Here is a 25,214-nt window from a genome sequence, read left to right as displayed (position 1 = left end):
CCTCCACGGAGGCTGCGAATCCCCAGCTGAGTTTCTCTCCTTTCTCGGGTCAGCACAAGCCCTGTAGACCTGGTCACTGGTCACATCTGCTTTTCCCAAGGCGGACTAATGGCCCCATCCTCAACCCCCCAAAATCCTCCTAGGTGCTCCCAGTGTGGCCTTTCCAGATTTCAGTGACAACTGGTGCAGTCCTGTCTTGAAGCTCTGCCTCGCTCTCTGCCTCTCTCTCCCAGGCGGTTACACCCACGGACAGATTCCCCTGTCCAGCTGCACGGGACAGAAGTGCCAGTCCTTTTCACTTTTTAAATCTTCCTCAACCTCCCAGGTGCAAATTCCCTGAATGCACTGAGGAGCAAATACTTCCACACGGTTACCCACCGTCCCTCCGCCATTTCAGACTCGCTTGCTTCTGAAGTCTTTGCCTGGTGTGTCCAGGGCTCCGTGGAAAAATCATTGATTCTCCCCATGCCTGCATCCCCACCTGGGTCTCCTTAGGCCGCTCCTGGGCCTGCTCCCCTCCTCTCAGCTGGGCCCTCTCTCCCACCGGTTTTCCTTGGAATGTCCATGTGGTTCCTCCCAGGCCTCCAGTGTCTCTGGATTGGCTTGTATTATGCCTGCTGTTTCTTGGTTTGGGGTCCTGCCCATCTGAAGCTTCCCATCCCCTTGAAAATCTCCTGCATCTCTTTCCCTGGCCCCCCCTCGGGCAAGATCTTCCAAGGTAAGAGGATTCATTGATAACCAGCCTCGACCCTTTCCCCCAGACCCCTGCCCCCTTCCTTGGAGGGTCCAGGAGTGGCCACCATGCTCTCCTCCCCTCCCCAGGCAGAGCCCCCAGGCCCTGGAGGAACCAGGAGGGGAGGAGAGCCATTGTTGATTTCATCTGAGAGCTGGCTTTCCTTTTTCGTGCGAGAGCCTCTAGTGCTGTCTGATTTTTTCCATCACCCCTCCCACTCCAACTGCCAGAATGCAGGTGGGTGAAAACATCAGGTTCGCTGCTTTTCAATGTTTTCCTCCCTGCTCCTGTGACTTGGGTTCATTTTCCTCCTTGTTGCACCTAGTAGCCCTGCCCTTCGCTCGCTGTCCTCCCATAATATCCTGGTTCTCGTCTGTCTCATTTATCCACATATGTATTCAGTAGCATCTGTAGCACAGAGTCCAGTGCAGCAGTGCCAAGGAGAGAGTGACTGCTCTCTGTGCCCCTTGTTTAATCCTCACAGACACTGAGGCTTGGAAGCTAAGTGATCTGCCCACAGTGAGCAGAGGAGAGCAGAGAGGGTTCTAGACAGACACAGTAGAAGGCAGGGCAGAGGCCCCAGATCTCTGCTCTTCCTGGATATGTGGGATCCCCCCATGAGGTTCCTTCCCCAGACAGAGACCCAGGGCGGGTGTAGAGTGTCTGAGGGCCGCCGGGCTGCATCGGGGAGAGCCTGGCAACGCAGACACATGGGGTTCAGGCCCCCATTCCTCCACTCTCCGTTTCTGCCACCTTATAAACAGTGGGTATATGTAAACCGTGCTCCCCTCATTCATGAAGGTAGACTTGTTCATCCAGATCTGTTTGTGTTTGAGGAGCCTGGTCCATGCCAGGCTTTATGCTGAGAGCTGAGCCAAACGTGGTCCATACCGTCTCGGTGCCTGCAGTCCAGTGGGAGGGATGGGCACCAATCAGAGACTCACACCAGTCACCATAAATGAGCCTAAAAGCAGGGGATTTTGGTGCTTTGAGAGCATGAAGCAGGCAGGTGTGGAAAGGTGAGAGCAGCTACTGCAGAGGCCCAGACAGCGCCTTTGTGCAGGTCAGAAAAGCCCCCTTCTCCCTCAGCTTCTCCATCCCTAAAGTGGGTGTGATAGGCCCGCCTCTGCGCTTGTGCCCTGATGGGCACCTCAAAAGTCATCTGTGGGGACAGCGGGCAAAGTGCTGAACAGCAAGAATTTGGGGTCAGAGATTATTCCATCACTTTCTAGCCATGTGCTTCCATCTCTCTGAGCCTCACCCTTCTCACCTGCAAAGTGGAAATCTTCACGTTTTCAATTAATAGGTAAAAAAAAATTAACAGGTAAAATCAATGTGTGTAGCTGCTCGTAGCCTCATCTGTCAGGTACTAAATGGCCTGATGCCCGGCGCTTGGGAAGCCCTCTGTCACTTTTGTTAACATTAAGATAGACTGGGGAGGGAATTCCCCGGCGGTCCAGTGGTTAAGCCTCCATGCTTCCACTGCAGGGAGCCGGCTTTGATCCCTCTTCTGGGAACTAAGATCCCACATGTCGCATGGTGTGGCCAAAAAAAAAAAAGATAGCCTGGGGAACAGCAAGTGAGTCTGCTCAAGGCAGAGCCCCTGTGGCCGCCTGCCTTCCCTGCCTGGCCCAGCCTGGGGCCTAACGAGCCACCCCCTCTGTTTGCCTTGCTTTAGGAGAATTCCGACACCTTCCTCTTGGCTGTGGACACAGACTGGAAGGTAGGTCTCTGCTCAGCCTCCCCAGATGGGGACCAGCTGCTGGCTGGCCCCTCCCCCACCCAGCCTGTTTCAGAGGAGGCTCACAGCCCTTCCACGTGCCCCCAGCCTGAAGCCACAGGGACTGGGCAGTTGGAAGCCTCCAGGACCACCCCCACTGCTCACAGTGGCTTTGCCTCCCCTCTGTCCCGTGGAGAAATGCCCCCTCTCTCCTTGAACAGGACAGGGAAAGGAGGAGAGGTCTGGGGGAGTGAGGATGCTGTCATCTGAATCAGCACTTTCCTCCTATGAAAGCCAGGTTGATGCTCTGAAATAGCTCCCGTTTCCATGGCAACAGTTGCCCAGGACAACCATGTCCTCTTTAGTTTGATGCCAGATTCCCTGTGAAACTGAAATCATTCTTTGTTTTTATTTCTCTGCATGATGATTTCTGATTTTGCTCACTTGGCCAACCATTCCTCCCCTGTGAGTCCCATAGTGGCCATTTATTTCCGGGTCTCAGAAAAGGCATGACAGCAGACACAATGGGAGCCTCACAGGGCTCCAGGGCCCCGCTGGCCATCATAACCTACCGAACAAAGTCAGGCTTTTCTGGGACCTTCCTCCTGGCTGGCAGGAGCTAGCCCCCAGGCCACCATCCAATTTGGGTCAGTCTCCCAGCCCCGTGACAGCCTCAGCCCTGTGGTCTGGACGCAGGCGTGACGTGGAAGGAGGGGTGGCCTGCCGGCTCCTCTCCCAGGCGCACGGAGCTGCAGCCAGGATCTGAGGATCTGGATACGAACTGTGCTTTTGACCCTGGGTCACCCGTCCTTCAAGGACGCAAGCAGAGGCATCAGAGTGGCCCTTGGGCACATGCTCTGGTCTCCTGGGAGCACCAGCTCCAAACACAAAGGCCTCTGGAGCTCGAGAAGACAGGATGAGGCCGGGGAGGTGTCCACAAGGTGGCCCAGGCCCAGCCAGAGTTCCCTTTGTCCTCCCTGCTCCAAATGAGGGCTGGAATGTGTGAACAAACAGACCCTCCTCCACAGGACGGGGCTGCTGAAATAAAGTCCAGAGCAATCAGCCCCTGCCCGACATTGAGTGGGACTCACTGGACGCCAACGGTGCTGACTGCCAGCCCCCAAAACACACGCACCCTGGGAGGCAGATTGGAGGGTGAAATAGGTGATGAGAATCCTGGGGTCCTCTGCACCCATCTGCCGGGCCCAGACTAGGGTGGTCACCCCATGTGTGTGGGACCTTGGTTCTCAAGATCCTTTGCTTGGTAAAGTGCAGCGTGTGTTGAAAGGTGCCTTACTGTGTACTCTGGGTACACCACACAGCGGCTGCTTTTTCTTTTAATTGTTTTTTCAGTAAAGCAGCTGCCAGGAGGGCCCTTGTCTGGGCCAAGGCCTGGCAGGGATTTTATCCTGCTCAGTCCCTTGCCTCAGTGGGCCCAGCCAGTGGGGGAGGCAGAAGGACAAACTAGAACTAGGAAGACCTGGGTCCAGGTCCTGGCCCTGCCACCTGACCTCCAGTACAGGTCACTACCTCATTTGTAGAGTGAGGCAGGCAGCTCAGCCCTCCCTGGGTGTTTGCAGGGTCAGGGTTGGTGCCCTTGGGCTGGGCACTCAGACCCTGGGCTGTGACTAGTGGCCACTAGAGCCAGACTGCCTGCGTGTGGTTCCTGGCTCTGTACCCATTGGCTGTGTGATGTTGGGCAGGTTACAGAACCTCTCTGTGCTTCATTTTCCTTGTTTGTAAAGTGGGTGTTCAGAGGATAAAATAAAGTAACATGTGCAAAGCATCTGGATGGAGTATGGCACGTGGGAGATACGGTACTAAGCATTTCCTACTCTTAATGTGACCTCAGGCCCGGGGTGCTGAGCTCCACTGCTTACCAGCTGAGTGGGAGAATTTACTTCTCTGTGCTTCAGCACTTCATCCTGTCTCATAGGTTTGTGAAGATTATGTGTTACCCTTGCTCCCTAAGGCTACCTGTGCAAGCAGCTACACTGCTTTTCTACCATTTACAGATGTGGAGGCTCAGAGTTGTTGACTGACTTGCCTGAGGTCACACAGCAAAGACTAGCAGGGTTTGGCTAGCAGGACCTGAGCCTGCCTTATTCAGCCACAACTGTACAACCTCCAGGGAGGAGGCCAACAGGTTGGAGAGACACGCAGATTATCCCATCTCTCCCCTGGGCAGGCCTGGGAGAGGCCTACATATAGGCCTGCATATAGGCCGCTACATGTAGTGATGTATGAGTCTTTTCTTCATCCTAGCAGCTCTGTGAGGAAGACACAATTCCTATTTGACAGTTGAGACTAAGGCACAGAGGAGTTTAAAAATCTTGTCCAAGGTCACCCAGCTAGTGGGTGGGGAAGCTGGAATTTAAACTCAGGTCTGTGGATTTGAAACCACTGAGCTGAGCAGAATTGGGAGGCCGTGGCTTGGGGTGGGCAGTGTCTGAGATCTCCCAGGTCCAAGGGTGGGAAAGGCTACTCAGAGGTTCAGGTGGGCATAAGGTTGGATGGGGACCATGAAGGGGCAGGGTTTTAGTGGCAGAAAGGGTGGGAGGCCACCCCACCCTGCCCCTCTTCCAGAAGCATATGGGAGGATTTTGTGGGCCTGTCTGCAGACAGGGCTGTGCTCTTGCACACCACCTCAATTGCCAGAGCCTCTGCCTGTGCCGAAGTGGCTGCAGGGAACAGGGAACATGGACAGAACAGGAGGGACTGGGGGATAGCCCATTCCACACCCCGGCTGCCCTGGGAGACCACAGGCCCCCAGCACTCTGCACTAGGCCCGCAGTGCGAGAGGTCAGAGAGGGGCAAGGAAAGTTATTGATGCCCCCCAGGCAGAGTTCATGGCCAGGAATAGCAGACGTGGCAGGTGCTGGCCAGGTCACTAGGCACCCAGAAATGGGGAGGTGACCACCTTCCCCCAGGGCAGCCAGCCAGCGTGCAGGGCTGTCGGCATAGGCTGGGACGAGTGGCGTGTTCCCTCACCAAAGAGACAGAATGGGGGCACAGGGGCCCACACCCCTCCCTCTCTCTGTTGCTCTTGCTTCTCTCAGCCCTTGGGCTCCCTCCTCTGCTCCCCTCCCTGGCCTATTTCCTCTCCTTCTCTGCTCTCCTTTCCCTGCCCCTTCTAATCTCTTTACTCTGCCTGCATGTCTCTGGCCAGCTCCACCCCCAAATCTTGAGCCACGTGACCTCCAGCACCTGTCCTGCTGCTCAGGACAGCGGGAGGTGGGAGGCGGCTCGAGCATCCTGCTCCCCAGAGACTCGAGAGCCAAGCCCCAGGCTGGGTGGCCCCAGGAAAGAGGGCTGGGTGTGTCTGCGGCAGGTGGGCATGCCCACATGGACAAGCTGCCTCCCGTCCCTCCTCCTGTCTCTAGTGGCCTCCAGCCCCTTTTGCAGGGTGGGGGTGGGGGAGGGCAGAGCTGGTGTGCGCCCACCATCTCCCTGGTCCTGCAATCTGCCCAGGCCCCCGGGCCCCATTTCCCCAGCATGAGCAGGTGCTGCGTATACATGTGGGCAAAGTGGGGGCTGCCCAAGGGGAGACCCTGGGGGTGGAGAAGGAGCAGTCCCCTGGAGTAGGGTCATGACCCAGGTTGCCCCAGGCAGCAGTGACTCCCCGTATCCCCTCAAGGTTAAGGGATCTAGGCCTTTCTGACGTGGAGGCTGGGCTTGGGGCGCTCTCGGGCCCTCCCTGCTCCCAGGGTATGGGTCAAGGGCTCTGCTGTCTAGGGCATGCCTGTGTGGTCCACCCTGCCCTGCTTCGGTGTGCTCGTCTTTGAGAGGCTCCTGTGTGCCTGTCACAGGGCACACCTGTACACGTGGCCTCTTGTCTTCCTAGGACCCGTGTGCAGCTGCTGCTGTGAGCCTCTGTGCTGGGGGTGGGCCGGCTGCAGGGGCTGGGGACCATCAAGACTGATGTCTTGCTGGGGGTGGGAGGAGCAGGAGATGGGGTGAGTGAGAACCTTGGAAGCCAATCAGAGCCAAGTTTGTCTCCTGAAAGCCAATCTGGGAGCAGGGGCTCCGGGTGAGCGAGTGGCTGCTCAGAAACCCCGCAGGGAGGAGGGGCCAGCCCAGGGCCCCACCCCCCCCCGCCACCCCCTGGCTCTACATATAAATGGCCCGGGAGCTGTGCCCCGTCATAGAGCCGCTGGTCTCCTACTTGCGTTGCCCCCTCTCTCTGGACTCTGGTGACTCAGGCCTTTGTTTGCCCTTCCTAGTCGAGGCGGGTCGCCTCCCTCAGCAAGATGCCGGAGTGCTGGGATGGGGTGAGTGCGGAGTCTGGTGGTGGCGAGGCGGGCGGGGAGGGAGGGGATCCCTCTACCTCTGTCTGGTGGTGGTTCTGCCTTCAGTCGCCTCACCTTGGGGGTCACTGGGCAAGGCCAGCAGCTTCCAGGCACCCTGGTCTGCTGCAGCGGTTGTGGGTAGCTGCTGGTCAGGGTCCGCAGGGAAGGGCGGGGAAGGCTGAAATCTCTGCACAAACTGGAACGGGCTGTGACTTGTTTGTAAGCCTGTACGGATCGGTGTGTAGGCATGTGTATATTCCACTGACGGTGTGCCCTCCGCCTGGCATGTGCCCACCTGGCTCTGCCTGGCGCCTGTGACCACCTCAGCCCTGTGGAAGCTGTTCCCTGCGTGTCTGTGCCAGCAGACACCTCCTGACCCTGCGCGGGTTGTCTTGGTTGTTTGGGGGACTGCAGGGTGCTAGTCAGGCAGAAGTAGGGGGAAGTCTGGGTTATGGTGTTAACTGGTCCGTCAGGCTGGGGTCCCTGAAGGGAGAAGGGGGTCGCTGCGCCTTATTTTCTGGGCGTAGGAAGGCAATGCTGGAGGGATGAACCTGCAGGGCTAGGGGCCCCGGGGGTACCAGGGTGCCTCCTTCTTCTGCCTGGGGGCAGCAGGTGCCCAGGCTCGGTGCTGTTCTAACTCCAGGAGGGAGAGGCAGGGGCACACATACCCCTCTACCCCGTAGCCTGCCCTGCCGGGTCCGGAGGCCATGGGGCCGACCTCTACCCAGGCAACGACGTCAGCGCCTACCCGCCGCTGCAGACCCGGTCCTTGAATTATTGATGCGGTTGATGGGAGGAATCCAAGCAGCCCTGCGCGCACTCAGAAGGCCCCCCCGCCCCCCCCCCCCCCCGCAGCGCTCAAGGTCACAGATGAGGGGAGCCGGACAGGCAGAGAGAGAGGACATTAGAGCCCCCTCCCTTGCTGCCGCAGTGCCTCGAGCTGGCGCCCACCTGGAGGCGGGGACGGGCTCTGACGTCACCAAGAGCCAATGAGAGCCCTCGGCCCTGGGGATCGGGGGACTCAAAGCGCGTCTGGCTGCGGCCTTTGGGGCCCCCCTCTTGGGGACCTTTGGCCTCTATCAGGATTACCTGGATCTGCACTCCTGGGTCGAGAGGGTGCAGGGAGGTCGGTGGAGGGTTGAGCCAAGGTCAGTGGGCCACCGGGCTGGTGCTCCCGATGGCCTGTCCAGGCCCAGCCCAGCCCAGCCCATCCCCAGGGGCCTGAGCCTTAGTGGTGCAAGCGCTGCGACTTAGTCCCGTTGCCCCTGGTGGGGCATGGGGACCTGGGCGGCCACACCTGGACTGGGAGGGGCAGACACTGCCCTCACACACACACCCACGGGGCGGTGGAGATCTGGGAGGACCACGCCCTGGGCCCTGACTTGCGCTCTGCTGGCTAGAGCTGACCCCGCTCCGAGAACTATGCCGCAGGAAGCGCACTGCAGCTCTTGTGCTGTGGACGCGCTCTCCTGCCCCCAGCCCACCCTCCATAACACCGTGTGCCCCTCCTGCCCCATCCCACCTTCCTTAGCACTGTGCACTCTTCCTGCCCCAGGCCCTGCCCTCCAGCGCCAACAGAGCCTGGGGGGTGGGGATGAGGCAGGGGCCCCAGCAGGGACGCGCACCCTGTGGAGGGGCTGCTTGCTCAGAAGTCTCTTGCATGGAGCCTGAGGTCTTCCTCAGAAAAAAGCAGCCTGAGGCTGGCCCCTGGCAAGGTCCCCCTCTGCCTTCTCGGAACTTGGCCTTGGGCAAGTCAGTTCTTTCCTAGCCTCAGTTTCCTTCTCTGTGAGGATAAATAAGAAGATACATGAAAAGCATCTGATCAGTGGTCAGTGAGCAGGAATTGTTCCTTGTTTTGATAGCCCTGAGGGAGGACAGGCCTGGGCCGTGGGGAGGCTGTGGCGGGCTCGGGCCTGCCTGGAGGACTCCCAGAAGTGTGGCTCCCGGGGTGCAGCCTCGAGCCACAGGGTTGGCACTGCCTTGTCTCTCCCCACTGGAGACAGGCCTCGACAGTGGTCCTCTGAGCCCAGACCCAAGAAGGCCAGTCTCCAAGAAGATGTTCCCTGCCTGAGTCTCCACTTTCCTGTCGGAGGCAAGAACTTAGGTTGTCTCTGAATCTGAGCATCCTAGTGTCCTCCACTTGAAACATGGGGAAACGAGCTCCTTCTCTCTTGCATAACACCTGGCACACAGTAGGTGCTCAGTCACATCTGACTGTCCTTGACCCTAGCCCCACCTCCAACTCCCTGGGGCCACCCCCCTGTAGTTCCCAGGACTCCCCCTGGTGCCAGCAGGGCTGTTTATTCAGCTTTGACAGACCCTCTTGGAGCCTCCCCATGAGTGGCCAAGAGGGAATAGTTTGCAGAAGGACCAGCGAGCAGGGCGCCTCCCCAGGGCTTAGAGATGCCCACCCACGGCAGCCCCCTTTCTGGGCCCCTTTCCAAGTGCTAAACACTCGGCAGATACCAGCTTGTTTAGTTCTCACAGAGTCCTGATGAGGTGGCTTAGGCAGCGGTGGCTGGGGCACAGAGAAGTGCATGCCCTGCTCAGAGTTACACAGTAGGGGCCGGAGCGGGTCTTGAACCTGCAGCATCCAGCTCCTGCTTCCTGGAGAACTGACGACCCTGAGCAGCGAAAGCAAAGGCGTGAACACGAGAGGACCTCAGAGTGGCCGCTGCAGAAGGCCTTTGGGGAGGGGGTGGGAGTCTAGCCTGAGGGAGGCCTTGGGGATCACGGAGGGGCAGGAGCAAGAGCCTGGAGGTGGAACCAGGGGCAGGTGTCGGGGTGGGAGGCTGGGCTGGCTAGCAAGGGGTCTTTGCCGTGGATTCTAGGTGAGCTGCTGAGGCCAGTCCCCTTCAGGAGCTGCGGCCCTTTTGAAGGCTTCTGAGTCGAGGGGGAACATGGTGGGGGCGGGACTCAGTGGCGATGGCAGAGCTGTCCTGGAGGGGCTGCAATGAGATGGGAAAATGGGCTTCACTGGACCCTGCAGGCCTGAGTGCAGCAGGGCCTGAGCCTGGGCCTGGGCAGTGGCAGCTCGTCCCACTGGCTGGTTTGCAGAGGAGACCAGAACTTTCACATGCAGACCAGTTCACGTTGCCCCTGTGCTGAACAGCCTTGGGAAGGGGTGCTCCCTCTGGTCTGTCCTCTTTGGGGGTGGCTGGGGGTGGTGAGAAGGGGACGCCCCACCCTATGGGGGTGAAAGTCCCGCCAGAGGCCCAGCAACCCCCAGGCTGCCCCACAGCATCATTTCCCGGAAGAGCCAGGACTGGGGGCTGCCCGGAGTGTCCAGCGCTGTCTCTCCCCTCCAGGAGCACGACATCGAGACGCCTTACGGCCTTCTGCACGTGGTGATCCGGGGCTCCCCCAAGGGGAACCGCCCGGCCATCCTCACCTACCATGACGTGGGTCTCAACCGTAAGTGCGCCTCAGTGTCCTTTGGCCCTCCACTGCCTCGAATCTCCCGGAACAGAGAGGCCCCCCTCCCTCTTCACAGAGCCCCGTAGATCCCCACTCACACTTAGCTCTGTGCCCCTAGCCATTTGGGTCTCGGTTTCCCCGCTGAACCATGAGGCTGATCACCTCTGCCTCGACCTCCCTTGCAGCATCCATGGGCCTCCCTGCCCGCCTCTCCCGGCTCAGCCACAGCTGAGAGCTTTGTCTTTGCAGACAAGCTGTGCTTCAATACCTTCTTCAACTTCGAGGACATGCAGGAGATCACCAAGCACTTTGTGGTGTGTCACGTGGATGCCCCCGGTCAGCAGGTGGGGGCCTCGCAGTTTCCTCAGGGGTAGGTACCTGGAGCGACCCACTCCCCAGCTTTCCCCAGCCCTGTACCCCCGGCTGCCCTGGGCCTGACCTGGTGCTCTGCCTGCAGGTACCAGTTCCCCTCCATGGAGCAGCTAGCTGCCATGCTCCCCAGTGTGGTGCAGCACTTTGGGTGAGTCCTCGCCCTGCCCTGCCCCTGGGCGCCCACCATCTCCGCAGAGCCAGCAGGCTCCAGCTGAGCGCTGAGGGCGATGGGTGGGTCTGCTGTGGATGGCAATCATGGGAAACCCCTAGAGTGACCAGCCATGCTCTCTATCAGGTTCAAGTACGTGATTGGCATTGGCGTGGGAGCCGGAGCCTACGTGCTGGCCAAGTTTGCAGTGAGTCTCTCCACCCGCCCCTGTAACTAATCCCAGGACTGGTCTCTCCCAGGGGCAGCCCCACAGGAACTTTCCTTCCTGTCTTCCTTTCCTCCTCCCCCTACTTCCTCTTCACTTAGGAAAAGTCCTTTTTTCTTTTTTTCCTCCAAGGAAATTAACTTTAAAAAAAACAAGGTTACTTTTTCTATACAATTCCTTAAAACACTATGAGCCATAAGTTGCTTCAACCATTATCCAAAAGCAAACTTTCCCTTAGCAACAAACTATACAGCTAATTACTCCAGCCACTAAACAAGGATTATCCTAATCACTCATTCACTAATTAGGGTAATACTTAAACATGAATCATTTTTTAATCTAAAATTACACTTATGATAAGTTTGCGAGGTTTAAAGAAATTGAGGTTTCAGAAACATCATGTCGGGTAGGAGCTCACAAGCTTTCCATCTCTAAAAGCAAAAACTTAATTTTTAGGATTCAAAGTATTTCTTCAAAAAAAAAAAGAATAAAACAAAAAAACTGACCAAGAATTTTCAACTCCAATTTCCACTGCAGTACTTAACCACTTTGTTAACTGTCAACTATTCCCAGCCACCCCCAGACAACCTTGACATGACCTCAGTATTGTATATAAATCACCATTTTCCCCTAACACAGGCAGACAGTCGAACAGAAAACTCGAATCTCTTTTACAATGTCTAACACAAAACAGGCTTTGGGGAGGTCAGTTTCTTAATATCACTAGGGTTTTTTCTATGAAAGCAAAGAAAGAAAATATTGCATTGAAGATGTTTAATCCTTAGTGTTGCAATAGTAACCTCTTCAAAGGTATATTAAAGGGGCTGAAAAACAGCGAAATAGGCATAGATAGATTCCAAATAAAAGGGTTTTGAAAGGTTCCAGTTGGGGAGGAGGATGGGCAGGGGCTCCCAGCTGAAGGCACTTGGTTATCAGTGGTACCTTGAAGCCCTTGCAGAGCGCGGCCTTCTCTTCAGATCCTAGCAACCGCCTGTGAGACGGGCAGGGCCAGAATTTTACAGTCCGTTTTCCAGGTGGGAAGACTGGGCTCCCTGCCCCGCCCCCCAAGCCCTGTCTCCCTGTCCCGGCAGCTCATCTTCCCCGACCTGGTGGAGGGGCTGGTGCTGATAAACATCGACCCCAACGGCAAAGGCTGGATCGACTGGGCGGCCACCAAGGTGAGCACGGTCCGCCTGGAATGGGTGGGGGGACGGGTGGGGCGGGGCGGGGCGTCCCGTCCCTCACACTGGCTCCGCCTCGGCCCGCAGCTCTCCAGCCTGACCAGCACTTTACCCGACACGGTGCTCTCCCACCTCTTCAGGCAGGTAAGGGGGCGGAGCCGTCCTCACGCGGGAGCCGGAGCGGCGGGTTGGGACTCTCCCGAGGGCCTGGTTCTGCCCCCCGCTCCCGGCCGGGCAGGAGGAAGAGGGTGGCGGGGTGATGGGGCATCAGACATGCCTCACCCCTACCCCGGGATCAGCCGCGAGACTGCAGCACCCGTAACGGACTGGGGAGACGGATGGGGCGGGGTCCCCTCCGGGGCGGGGTCCCCTCCCCTCCCAAGGCCGTGGGCTCCCGCCACACATCCTTCCCCCTCCCCCCACACATCCTTCCCCCTCCCCCCACACACCCTTCCCCCTCCCCCCCTCCCTCCACACCTCTGGGGCTGGGGCAGGGGCCGCTCCGGCCAGAGATGCCCCCTCTGAGCCAGTCCCGGTCTGTGGCTCCACACTGCCCTGCCGCCCGTGCGCTCATCCCCCGTCCCCGGGGCCCAGGAGGAGCTGGTGAGCAACACAGAGTTGGTGCAGAGCTACCGGCAGCAGATCGGGAATGTGGTGAACCAGGCCAACCTGCAGCTCTTCTGGAACATGTACAACAGGTGTGGGCGGCTCGGGTCCCAGCTGGCGGCACCAGGACGGGAGCGCTCACGCAGTTGGGGGACCCCCCCTCCCCGGTACAGCTGCCCACGGCTGGCAACACACTCTCCCAGTTCGTAGATGAGTGGACCGATGAGCCTCCGAGAGGGGTGACCTCTTGCCCAGGGTCACACCCCGCGAGGGGCAGAGGGGGAGCAGAGCTCTTCCACTCCTCCCCCTCCCTTGGGCGTTGCCAGTGGGAGCAGCGGGGGATGTGGGCGCCACCTGCTGCCCCCACTGCCCTGAGCCTCAGTGCTGACATCCCTAAGTTGAGAGGAGGTTGGATTAAGTGCTCCTTGGAGCCCCTTAGGGGTTGCCCTGCAGGGGAGTGGCCGCCCCCCCCCCCCCCCCCGCTGGCCTGCCCCTCCTTCTCTTTCTCCTACAAATATTTATTGAACGCCTGCTGTGTGCATGGTGCTGGAGAAACACTGGAGAAGGAGGGAAGCCCTGGCCTGCCTGCCTCCAAGGCACGGGACTCCCAGCACAGGTGGTGGTGCACAGCCCGTAATGAGAGCCAAATGTGAGGGCCCACCTGGCATGGCTTGGGGGGTCCCGGAAGAAGTCACGTGAGGGGAGCCCTCAGGCCCCTACTTGTGCAGAACAGGTCTCTGTCTCCCCAGTTTACCAATGGCATGTGTGAGGCTTTGTCTCACCGTTGAGACGCTAGAGCGTAAGCCCCAATCTGGGGCCAGCCCAGCACCTCCAGGGCTGCTGGGCCATAATTGCCAGGTGGAGGGACGGGGTTGAAATACGGCAGCGTCAGGCTTGGGACACTCCCCAGAGCCCCGCCCGGGATGCAGTCCTGGGATACCCACCTCCGCCTCTCCCTGCAGCCGCAGAGACCTGGACATTAACCGGCCTGGAACAGTGCCCAACGCCAAGACGCTCCGGTGAGTGCCCTGCCCCCTCCAGCCTGCCAGGCCTATGTAACCCCCTCTCCGGTGCCCAGGCCAGACAGCCCTTCTCCTCTGTGTCTGCAGCTGCCCTGTGATGCTGGTGGTCGGGGATAACGCACCTGCCGAGGAGGGGGTGGTGAGTGAGGGATTGTGCCCTGGTGCCAGTGGGTGGCAGGGGCAAAGGGGTCACTGGCTCCTGGCCAATGGGGCCAATTCCTGACCCTGCCCCGGGAAGCCTCGGGGGGACGCCGGATGGTGGGCTTCTCATCCCACTTCCCCACCATCTTGCCAGGTACCAGTGCCTGAGACAGCCCCCATCCTTCAGGTGAGGGAGGCCTGGAGACAGGAGGGGCCTGGGTCCAGGACTGGCCCACCTGATTGCCCCGCCCTACCCCTCCCTGCAGCACGGCAGCCTCTCCACACACTCCACCCATTTTAGGCCCAGAGACTAAGATCGCTCTTTTCTCTAAAATTGGATTCACTTGTTATGAAATAAGCAATTCATGAGCACAGCAATGGTCCCTCTTTGACCATCACATGCATCCATTATGTTTGGGGATCATTTGTCACCTCTCCTGTTGGAACTCTGAGGGCAGGCAGCCCGGGGTGTTCATGTCCCCCCAGAGGGTCAGGGGTCCAGGAGTGCCCAGAGAAGACCCCAGTGTGCACCCAAACTGCGACACCCTCCGTGTGCCTGAGGGCTTCGGGGAGCAGGGCTGTGGGCTGCGCCTGCCGTCTCGACCCCGGCAGGGTCAGGGCTTCAGAGTCTCCTGCTGACCCTCGGCCCTCCTTCACCTCTGACGCCCGACTTCTGGGGTGCCTTGCGCTTTCCCAGCCTCCCCCGCCAAGGTGGCCCTGGCTCGCTGTGAGGCCGCTGCCCAGCCCCTGCCCCCAGCCCAGCAGCAGTTGTGAGTGCAGTAGAGGGTCTCAGGCCCTCAGGGGGCTGCTTCCTGATCCCCAGGGCCTTGGCCTTGCCAAGGTGCCTGTGTCTGCCCCCTGCACTCCCTCCCTCACCTGTAGAGCCTCGCAACTCTGGGGATAGACCCTCCCTTAGCATCTGGGGCAGGGGGATGCCTGATAGCCCTCGGGCGCCTCACTCTGTTGAAGCCTGTTCCTTGTCCCCAGGTTGAGTGCAACTCCAAACTGGATCCAACCACCACGACCTTCCTGAAGGTGAGGCCCTCCTCCCCACCCTGCGCCCAGCCACAGGGAGGGGCCTGCCTGGGGGCCCAGCCAAGGCGGGAGCAGAGCAGGACGGTGTGTCTGGTCAGGGGAGCCTGTCCGGGTGTGCCAGGGACAGGCAGGGTGTGGTGTGAGGGGGCCCCTGCTCAGCTCACCCCCCTCTCTCCCCTGCAGATGGCAGATTCCGGGGGGCTCCCCCAGGTCACACAGGTGAGACTCTTGGCCCTCTCTCCGTCCCTTACCTGGCCAGGGGTTGGGGAAGCCTCCCCTCCCCCTGAATCCCAGGCAGGCAAACAAAGCACGTACCTGTCCCTCGCCCTGCAGCCCGGGAAGCTGACAGAAGCCTTCAAGTACTTCCTGCAAGGCATGGGCTACAGTAAGTATACCTCCACCCCACCCTGCCCTAGAGACTGGGGGGCAGGCAGCAAGTCGGGGCTGACGCTGTGCCTGGGGGCCTCTAGGGCATCTCCACCTAGGTTGTAATTTGATTGTCCCAGGCCAGCTTTGGGGCACTGTTCTCCTGACAGGGCTGGGCCTTTTGGGGTCGGGGACTCTTCTCCCAGCTCTGGGGAGGAGGGCCCGGGGCTGAGTCCTGCCGGGGAAGCCTGCCTAGGGGTGAGTCACCCACCCCACCCAGCGCCTGCTGGGCCTACAGCACCTGAGAAGGGCTGAGAAGATGCCGGATGGTACCAGGGGCATCAGAGGAGTGGACTTGGAGTCTGGGGACTGGGGAAGGCATGTGAGGCCATCTGGGTGTTAGGAGAGCTGAAGGCAGCCAAACTGGGGGTGGCATATCTGAAGACCCCGAGGAAAGAGGGGTGGAACTGGCTCCCTGCCCGCCCCCGACTTCCCCTCGTGCGGGGGTGAGACACTGCTCATGAGCACCACCAGCGCACATGCCCCCTTGTTGACACACGTGCATCTCCTCAGTTCCTTCCATCTCCCCCTTGCGCCTGGCTCTCCTCCTGGAAGCAAACTTCCTCTGCCCGAATTTTTCTTCGCCCCAGACCTCAGCCTCTGGAGCTTGGGCCTTCTGGGGAGGACAGGCCTGTGGGGGAAGGCTGGGGGGCCAGCCAGGAACAGACCCCCACCCCCCGCCCCCAGGGGACCGGGGCCCCCTGCCAGCTTGTCTGTGGAGAAGTAGGGCAGCAAGAGGCCAAGACCCACAGTGAGACCCAGCAGGGGCTCTGAGGCTGGGCGCTGAGCCCAGGAAGTGCCTGGCGGACGCTGCTGCGACGGGTGGGTGAGCAGTACTTGTCATGGGGCTGGGACCCATTCTCAGGGCCCCAGGACAAATACCACCAGGCAGCCCAAGAGCTGGGAAGGATTTGGGAGGTCATACGGGCCTCCCGCGTTCTGTCCACGGGGAGAGTGAGCCCCAGCAGAATGGAGAGGGTGCTGGCACTAGGTTATAGGCCTTAAAGGCGTTGTGGGCGTGAGCCCCCAGTGCTGCAGCCCAGGCTGGAGAATCGGGGGGTGAGACGAGCACCCCACCCTGCTCTCCCGACTCCTAGGGCCAGACTGACATCAGTCAGTGCTGTGGTTCCTTCTGTGGCCGCTGCTTCGGTGGGTGGGCAGGAGGGGGCTTCCTGAGGCTCTGGCCCTGCCCCCAGCCTGCTCTGTGCCTTCCTCTCCTCTCTGACCCATCTCGACGCCCTCATCTCGCCGGACCTCCTCTTCACCCGTGTTCTGTCTCCCCAACCCTGCCCCTCTGGCTCTGTCTTCTCTCTTAGTTGCATACTTGAAGGACCGAAGGCTGAGTGGAGGAGCAGGTAGCCCCGCATCCCCTCCCCTAATGCATGGACCGCCCCCCAGCTCCCCCCCCCGCCGCCACCCCAGGAGCCCCAGCTCCTTCCTCTGTGCAGTGCTGCAGCCAGGCCGCATCTTGCCATGGGAACTTCTTGTGTCCTGCTCTTCCGTGGGCTCTGTCCCATTTAGGGCTCCAGATTGGCTGGGTTTTAGATCAGCCTGCCTTCTAGGTTGCCATGGGCCCCGTGGCTTCCAACACTCTGGCAGTTGGAACCAGAACTTCTCAGAGGTGTCGGCCCTGGGGTCAGGGGCAAGCCATGCCTGAGCTGGACAGGTGGCTAGTTGAGGTCAGGAAGGTAGAATTTGCTTCCTGCAAGTCTCGCTTGTAAAACTCTGAATAAGGGCAGAAACAGGATTTAGGGCAGTCTGGGGCCATCACACCTCTTGCCCTTCTTTATAGAACTGGTCTCATTCCCCCTACCCCATCATCCTCTTGAGGGAGGCAGAGTTGAAAATAATGTCCCATCCTTGCTCCAGCTTAAGGACACCCCATTTTGGCCACAGCTCTGGCCAGCTCTTGTGAGGAGGGTCCTGCCGGCCTCCGTGGCCCCCCGCCCCTTTGGCTCACTCCCTGTCGCTGGCGTTGCATGCCTGGGGCTTGACAGAGCAAGTGTAGAGCCCTGGCTTGGGATGAGCCTCCATGCCTTCGTCGGAAGAACCGGTCTCGCTGGCCGCTTTGCTTGCGTAAATCCTTCTCCCGCCTGCCTGCGCCCGGCCCCGCCTGCTGGTCCTCACCCCCGGTGCCCTCTCTGTCTGCAGTGCCCTCGGCCAGCATGACCCGTCTCGCCCGCTCTCGAACCTCGTCCCTCACCAGTGCCAGCTCGGTGGACGGCAGCCGCCCGCAGGCCTGCACCCACTCAGAGAGCAGTGAGGGGCTGGGCCAGGTCAACCACACCATGGAGGTGTCCTGTTGAAGCCCTTGGTCCCACGAAGATGCTCACCTGCCCCCCAACCTGCATCGACGTCCCACTGCCATCCTTGTGCAGCTCATTTCCCCTTTAGTTTATTTTTGCGAGGGCGAAGGGGAGGAAATGGGGTTACTTTTCTTTTGTTTAAAAAGATGAGGGGATCCGTCCTAGATGCTGCAGTGGAACAGTCTCCAGATGGTTTGAGGGGCTCACTCCTCCCCTCCCCCCCTCCGCCCTCACCTCATTAACTTGGCTGACTTAGACCCTCTCTTCCAGTTTTCCAAGGCCCAGGCACAGTCAGGGCAGGGCTCCAGGGAAGAAGGAGATTAGCTAAGGGAAGACTTTGAGTCCTTCTCTGGCCAGGATCCAGGATAATATGCTGGATTAAAGAAAGCATGGGTTGACCCCCTCAAGCAGGCAGGTTTGAAGGTGGGATGGGGTTTTGAGACGGTAGGTGCTGGGACAGCAGGAACGGGGTCCAGCTCAGGCACTGGCATGAGAACCAGGAGACAGCAGCAGGGAGCATTCAGAGGCAGGAGCCCTGGAGCTCTGCAGGCCCCTTTCCCACCCCGGAGCCCCACCATCAAGCACATCTGTTTCTGATTTTAGCACCCGTGACAATCATCTGAACAGTAGCCACAAGGGGGCGCTTCAACCAGACAGCAGTTTTCCTGGTGCTCTGTGGGTGGGCCTGGTGCTGTAGGGCCAGGCAGGTAGGGGCTGAAAGGGGTTTCTCTGCCCAAGGAAGACAGAACACAGAGGACCCTGAGGGCAGGGACCCCACAGACTGTCCCAGCCCACAGTCTGCCGCCTCCTGGCCCTGTCCCGTTTCTGAGCCAAGGCCCTGAGGCAGAAAGTCACCTGGTCCTCTGCCTCTAGGGAGCTGACTAGGGCTGAGGTTAAAGGCTGGGGTACGCCTCTGAGAACTTCGTGGTGACTGCCTTTGGAAGCCAGCAGGCAGTGGTGGCTCAGAGTTCCTATAGAGTTCCCCCAGAGACCCCCTTTTCACCCCTAGGTTCCATGGAGGACAACTTAATCAGCAGCAGCATGGCCAAGGCCACTGGAAGCATTTCTAGGGAGAGTTCTAGTCAAGCTATGCCAATGTTTCACGTAGGCATCACTGAGAGAGTTCATTTGGAGAAAACTGGCCCAAGATAGCAGGACTTGGCAGTCCCAAATCACCATCCTAGCCATTTGGAGTAGGCTCAGGCTGGGGCTTGCTGGGTCCTGGGGTGGGAGGTAACGTTTCCTGAAATGAACAAGGGCCAGGCAGAGGAGGAAGGCTCCCCACACACCCCAGCCCCTTCCAGCCAGCTGAAGCCCAGGGCTGTGCCATATACTTCCTGTTCATCCACCTTACTGGGTAGAATCTCCTGACCTAGGAACCAGAAGCCATTTGTCTCTGAGCCTAAATCAGTTGCCACAAGCCCTCAAATGAGTAAAACAGAGAAGAGGGGAGAGCAATGAAAAATGCAGGGCTGTGGAGGGTGGGTGGGTGTGTGTGGGGCTGAGGGGACACCTGCATCCACATTTCCTTGGCACACATCACCCCCTTCTGTCATCTTAAGCCATTATAGAGCCCAGTGGAGTGTCTGTTAGTTCTATTCACTCACGTGCTTCCTTTGAATATAGAATGTGACTGTTTGAAAAGCTGGTAGAATTAATCCCTTTTACTGTAGATAGCGCTGTGAATCTTGGATTTTTTTTCCCGTGTTCTTTCAGATGAGATCTATAAATATCTATACATTATATATATATGTATATTGGGTACTCCGGCGTATGGCTTTCCATCGGAGGTTGTCTTCTTTGGTCAAAGTGAACTATTAATGGAATTTGTTATTTTCTTCTCTGTACAAAGTGAAGAGCCTACTTTTGTGTATTCTGGTGCCTGATGTCATGAGACTTTGAGATGACAAAATGTAAAACAAAAACCCTTGTCAACGTAGAAAGAGTTAACTGTGCTGAAAAACTAATAAAGAAACTAAGAAGAATTTGAGTATGGTGATGCCATGCCCATCATGAGAAGCTTTGGAAGAGACAATGTTTAAACTGGTGAGGCTGGTGCTTCTTGGGTTTAGGTGGGTTTGACCGTTCAGAGTGAAGACAGGCATTTCCATCTATCTCTGTATTTCCATATCTTGTCACATCATCTTACCAATCCTTACATTAATTCCATAGGGTAGATACTAATTATCTTAGTTTCACAGTTGAGGAAACTGAATTTGCCTTAATAAGAGGACAAGCTGGGAGGTGGCCTTGACAGTATTTGACTTCAAAACCCAGACCTGTAACTTTTATATTCGTTGCCTCATTTTCTTAAATTTAACGGCATGCTATTTCCCCATGTTTAACCACCATTTCTGATTCATTTACTCAGCCATTTATCCAATAAATAGATACTGAGTTCCTGCTGTGTGTCAGCAACTGAAGCAGCAAGTAAATAAAAATAAGCCCCTCCATGTGCTACCAGACGATGAAAAACTGAGCGGGTGTATTCTATCAATAGTTCTGGGAGCCCTGACCACACAACTCCGAAACACCTGCACAAACTGCTCTAATTGCGCACCCAGCCGGCCTCCAGCGAGGCCTTCCCTTCTCATCCAGAAATGGGATTTTGCACTGCAACCGGACTTCTACCCCCAGGGGTTTCAGCTGTCACAGACCAAGACTGGGAAGGGTTGTGCCTGGCTCAGACCAGGCTCAAGGCGGCAAGGGGACACATCTTCCTGCACCCGGCGGTTTCTTAACCCAAGTGGGGACACCCGGCCTCAAGGATGTTTTCAGCAGGGGTTGTACGACCAGGTGCAAACCCTCACTCTTCTTCCGCGTGGAAGTCGAAACGAACATCACGTGGTTCCGGGGCGGGAACATAGGCCCCGCCCCTGAGAGTCCTGCCCCCAGACGCCGGAAGCGCCTGCGCTGGGCTGCGGAGTCGCGGGGCTGCGCGCCCTTGGACCATGGCGACCCAGGCGAAGCGCCGGCGGGTGAGTTGTGGCGGCAGACGCAGGAGCACCCCTCTCCGCCGCGCCTCGCCGCTTCCCCGTCCGCAGCGCCGTGCCGCACGCGGCTGCGCGGCCTGCCGCGGGTCATTTGCCGCACTCCACATCCCCTCCCCCAACCCCGGCCCTTCCTCCGCGCGCGCCGCCGTCTTCTCCGCCCCCAGCGAGCTCTTCCGGGCGGGGCAACGCCACTGCGCTTGCTTATCTCAGGTGGCAGGGCTTGCGGGCAGCGAGGACCCGGCCCCGGTGGCCAGCTTCCTGAGCTGGTGCCGGCGGGTAGGACTGGAGCTGAGTCCCAAGGTGAGTGGGGGGCGGGGTGGAGGCGGGCGCGGCGGGGAAGCGGGCGCGGTGTAGCTCTGACCGGCCGCTCTCCCTGCTCAGGTGGCGGTGAGCCGGCAGGGCACGGTGGCCGGCTACGGCATGGTGGCCCGGGAGAGCGTGCAGCCCGGGGAGCTGCTGTTCGCGGTGCCGCGGGCCGCACTTCTGTCGCAGCACACCTGCTCAATCAGCGGCCTGCTGGAGCGAGGTGGTTACGCCGGCGGGGGTGGGACGCCGAGGCGGGCCTGCGGGGCCGGCCGGGGCCCTAACCTCTTCGTCTCCCTCAGAGCGAGGCGCGCTGCAGAGCCAGTCGGGATGGGTGCCGCTGCTGCTGGCGCTGCTGCACGAGCTGCAGGCCCCGGCCTCGCCCTGGAGCCCCTACTTTGCGCTGTGGCCCGAGCTGGGCCGCTTGGAGCACCCCATGTTCTGGTGAGAGCCGTAGGAGAGGCAGCACCGTAGGTAGCCTGGCTCGAACCGCCCTGCCCTTGGGACACGGGTTCCAAGCGCTAGTCCCGGTAGGTGGTGTGAAGAACCTGGGTGGGGGTGTCACTGCAGGCCAGAGGAGGAGCGCCGGCGATTGCTGCAGGGCACCGGCGTACCCGAGGCTGTGGAGAAGGATTTGGCCAACATCCGCAGCGAGTATTATTCCATCGTGCTGCCCTTCATGGAAGCCCACCCCGATCTTTTCAGCCCCAGGGTTCGCTCTCTGGAACTCTACCGCCAGCTCGTGGCTCTTGTGATGGCCTACAGGTCAGTGAGCGGAGCCTTAAAAAGGACCCTTTTTTTTAGAACTCTATTGAGGGACTAGAAGGGAAAGAACAGTGAACCCCACTCGTCTCTCACCCTGCACTGGGCTTTAGCAAAGTTCTCTCTGTGGCAGCTTTCAGGAACCACTGGAGGAAGAGGATGATGAAAAGGAGCCAAACTCCCCTTTGATGGTGCCTGCTGCAGACGTACTAAACCACTTAGCCAATCACAATGCCAATCTAGAATACTCTCCAGTGAGTGGATCTGTCCCAGTTCTTGTTCTTATGTGCTTGGATGATTGGGCATGTGATTCAAACCGGTGTGTTATTTATGCTGGCCTGGCAGTTGAGCTAAACACTCCATTCTTCTCATACTAAAAATGTGTAGGTGGAATTATCTCCTCCTCTGTGTACTTTGCGTATTCCACTGAAATCGCCTGAACTGAAAACATCTCAAAACCTTACAAGAAGGCTGGGGTTAATCCTCTGATAAACCTTGCACCCTCACTGATTTGGTTCTATAGGTTGGTTGTTCTGTGCAGTGCTAGTGAGCCAAGATTGTTTCCGGGCCCTGTGGACAGCAATCTGGAACAGCCATAGTGTCAATACTTTTCACAAGAGGGGATGTTCATAAGACCGGTTTAAGATGATACCAAGGCTGTGTTTGTATCAATTCTATTTGCTAAGTGGAAAGTTGCAAAAAAAGATCTAAGTTTATGGGATTAAAAATCAGGAAATGGCTGTTTAAAATAAATTTATTTTTGGCTGTGTTGGGTCTGTTGCTGCATGCAGGCTTTCTCTAGTTGCAGCATGCGGGAGGCTACTGTTCGTTGTGGTGTGTGGGCGTCTCATTGCGGAAGACGGGCTCTAGGCACACGGGCTCAGTAGTTGTGGTGCACGGGCTTAGTTGCTCCGTGGCATGTAGGATCTTCCTGGACCAGGGATCAAACCCGTGTCCCTTGCATTGGCAGGCAGATTCTTAACCACTGTGCCACCAGGGAAGTCCCTGGCTATTACTTTTAAAAGCTTGTGTCCATTTGCTGTTCCTACTTTGATCTTGGTTTTTTGGGTTTTGTTTCTGATTTTTTGCCACACTGCACAGAGCCTAGTTCCCCCCGCCCAGGGATTGAACCTGGGCCCCCCCAGCAGTCTTAACCACTGGACTGCAAGGGAAGTGCCTAATTCTTCATTTTTGTAAAGCTAGCAACTTTTTGGGGGGGCTGTGTCGGGTCTTAGTTGTGTCACGCACGCTCTTTGTTGCTATGCACAGGCTTCTCTCTAGTTGTGGTGTGCGGGCTTTGTTGCCCCGTGGCATGTGGGATCTTAGTTCCCTCACCAGGGATTGAACCTGCGTCCCCTGCATTGGAAGGCGGATTCTTAACCACTGGACCACCAGAGAAGTCTCCAAAGCTAGCAACTTTTTTTTCTTTTTTGCGGTACGCGGGCCTCTCACTGCTGTGGCCTCTCCCGCCGCGGAGCGCAGGCTCAGCGGCCATGGCTCATGAGCCCAGCCGCTCCGCGGCACACGGGATCCTCCCGGACCAGGGCACGGAACCCGTGTCCCCTGCATTGGCAGGCAGACTCTCAACCACTGTGCCACCAGGGAAGCCAGCTAGCAACTTTTTAAGTGTCGGTGAGATGACTGAGCAAAGATTACCTACTAAACCATGGGGATGACCTTTGACCTTTAAGTCTCACCACTTTTATTCTACAGTACAGGGTCTTAACAAGAACTAAAGGTAGAATGTTGGTAGGTATAGTGTCAGTCCCACCATCACTGAACTATACCTGCTGGAGGGAACTGTACCCTCCTAGGAGGGAAGTAATCTTCATGACGCTGGCCTGGGAAGGGCCTGGCCCCAGCTTCTCCCTTCCACCCCAGAATTGTCTTCGGATGGTGGCCACTCAGCCCATTCCTAAAGGCCATGAGATTTTCAACACTTATGGGCAAATGGCTAACTGGCAGTTGATTCACATGTATGGCTTTACTGAACCGTATCCTGACAACACGGATGACACGGCTGACATTCAGATGGTGACGGTTCGTGAAGCAGCGTTACAGGGTGAGTGATTAAACCTTGGACACTGGTGTATGTCTCCATCCCTGCCCCAGGTGCTCTGCCAATAGTAGTTGTTCCCTTTTTGTAGACTAAGGAGAAATGAGCTCTTGGGTATACTGACTTTCACACCAGTACTTTCTGTCTACAGGTACAAAAGTTGAAGCTGAAAGGCTCCTACTGTATGAACGCTGGGATTTCTTATGCAAACTGGAGATGGTAGGGGAAGAGGGAGCCTTTGTGATTGGGCGGGAAGAAGTGCTGACAGAAGAGGAACTGGCCATGACACTCAAGGTAAATGCTCAAAATAAGTATTTTAGATCTAGGTGCGAGGAAAGGTGGCATGGATGGAGAGGACACTTAAATGCTGTCACGGCAGGTTGGAAATACCCAAGTAAAGGGCCCCATGGTTGCTTCTAGGTACTGTGCATGCCTGCTGAGGAGTTCAGAGAATTTAAAGACCAGGATGGATGGGGAGATGATAAAAGGGAAGAGGACAGCCTGACAATCACAAATATCCCCAAACTCAAAGCATCATGGAGACAGCTTCTTCGGGACAGTGTTTTATTGACCCTGCAAACTTATGCCACAGACTTAAAAACTGAGCAAGATTTACTCAGTAGTAAGGAGGTCTACGCCACACTCAGCTGGAGGGAACAGCAAGCCTTACAGGTTCGTTATGGTCAGAAGATGATCTTACACCAATTGTTGGAACTGACTAACTAGCAGGTTCCCTTTTTCCTGAAGGAATGTCAAGGAGAAGAACTTTCTGCTAAGCTGGTACACATTGATGCTTGAAGGATAATTTGGACCTTTTGTTTTGCATTTCATACTAAATACCAAAAGGAAAAGTAGCAAAACTGTTGTCTAGGATGAATTCCAAGGTAAGAGCGACATGCTGAAGGATTTGGGAACAGTAGATGTGGGAACTGCTGCTTATTGTTATGAACACTAATAAATTTTGTAGCTGTTTGGTTCTCAGCTTGATCCAAAGTTAGCAGAAATGTGATAGTGATAACATTTTGTTGTAGTCTGGCATTTAATAACATGGACTTTGAAAGTAGACCTGGTTCAAATCCAGGTCTATTTTGAACAAGTCACTTTCCCTTAGTTAACAACTGTTTCCTGTTGGAAGATTTAATAAGCTGTGTCACTGGGACTCTGAGCAATTGTTTAAATTCCTTAAGCAGCCTAGATGGCACAACTCACCCTTAAGAGACACCAATGACATTCAAGTCCCCATGTAAGATTTCTATTTAATCTTGAAACTTTTTGTCCTCTCTGGCCATAAAACTTGACAGTCATGAAAGGTAAGGTATATATTAGGTAAGTTTTAAATACATACCTACTCCTTTTCTTTTCGAAATTATATCTAACGTTGTAAAGCGATTATACTCCAATAAAGATGTTAATATTGAAACACCATGAGGGTAAAGGACGTTTTTAAATGGGCATTTTGAAACTGTTTAATCATAGAA

The 25,214-nt window shown here is 57.2% G+C and overlaps 2 protein-coding genes across 18 annotated transcripts in view; both read left to right on the top strand.

Annotated features, from left to right (window-relative positions):
- Positions 1 to 19,684, top strand: part of NDRG4 (NDRG family member 4) — a 79,886-nt gene extending 60,202 nt beyond the window's left edge. For 5 of the 12 annotated variants that reach the window (XM_079907413.1, XM_079907414.1, XM_079907412.1 and 2 more), the window contains 15 exons: positions 2,412 to 2,456; positions 6,677 to 6,724; positions 10,051 to 10,156; positions 10,409 to 10,529; positions 10,617 to 10,679; positions 10,827 to 10,887; positions 11,997 to 12,083; positions 12,174 to 12,230; positions 12,681 to 12,784; positions 13,655 to 13,711; positions 13,802 to 13,853; positions 14,843 to 14,890; positions 15,074 to 15,109; positions 15,224 to 15,275; positions 17,468 to 19,625. In XM_079907413.1, coding sequence (XP_079763539.1) covers positions 2,412 to 2,456; positions 6,677 to 6,724; positions 10,051 to 10,156; positions 10,409 to 10,529; positions 10,617 to 10,679; positions 10,827 to 10,887; positions 11,997 to 12,083; positions 12,174 to 12,230; positions 12,681 to 12,784; positions 13,655 to 13,711; positions 13,802 to 13,853; positions 14,843 to 14,890; positions 15,074 to 15,109; positions 15,224 to 15,275; positions 17,468 to 17,622 — 1,092 coding nt within the window. In that variant the 3' untranslated portion in view covers positions 17,623 to 19,625. Of the gene's footprint in view, positions 1 to 2,411; positions 2,457 to 6,676; positions 6,725 to 10,050; positions 10,157 to 10,408; positions 10,530 to 10,616; positions 10,680 to 10,826; positions 10,888 to 11,996; positions 12,084 to 12,173; positions 12,231 to 12,680; positions 12,785 to 13,654; positions 13,712 to 13,801; positions 13,854 to 14,842; positions 14,891 to 15,073; positions 15,110 to 15,223; positions 15,276 to 17,467 lie in introns of all 12 variants that reach the window. The other 7 variants (XM_079907406.1, XM_079907409.1, XM_079907410.1 and 4 more) reach the window with 6 other exon arrangements.
- A 181-nt stretch (positions 19,685 to 19,865) lies between these two features.
- SETD6 (SET domain containing 6, protein lysine methyltransferase) lies at positions 19,866 to 24,860 on the top strand. Of its 6 annotated transcripts, none has more exons than XM_079907401.1 (9): positions 19,866 to 20,600; positions 20,826 to 20,915; positions 20,997 to 21,141; positions 21,221 to 21,362; positions 21,489 to 21,683; positions 21,814 to 21,934; positions 23,562 to 23,742; positions 23,888 to 24,030; positions 24,157 to 24,860. In XM_079907401.1, exons 1-9 carry the CDS (start codon positions 20,574 to 20,576, stop codon positions 24,460 to 24,462), a joined length of 1,350 nt encoding a protein of 449 aa, XP_079763527.1. In that variant the 5' UTR covers positions 19,866 to 20,573; the 3' UTR covers positions 24,463 to 24,860. The 6 variants fall into 6 exon arrangements, with proteins under 6 accessions (XP_079763527.1, XP_079763525.1, XP_079763524.1 ...); XM_079907399.1 differs by having other exon boundaries at positions 19,866 to 20,915; positions 24,157 to 24,408; positions 24,484 to 24,860; XM_079907398.1 differs by having other exon boundaries at positions 19,866 to 20,915.
- Positions 24,861 to 25,214: the final 354 nt, after the last annotated feature.

The sequence above is a fragment of the Stenella coeruleoalba genome (assembly GCF_951394435.1).
Source record: "Stenella coeruleoalba genome assembly, chromosome: 20".
Taxonomy (NCBI): domain Eukaryota; kingdom Metazoa; phylum Chordata; class Mammalia; order Artiodactyla; family Delphinidae; genus Stenella; species Stenella coeruleoalba.
Note: the sequence above shows the minus strand (reverse complement) of the source record. Positions and strands in the feature narration are given on the sequence as shown.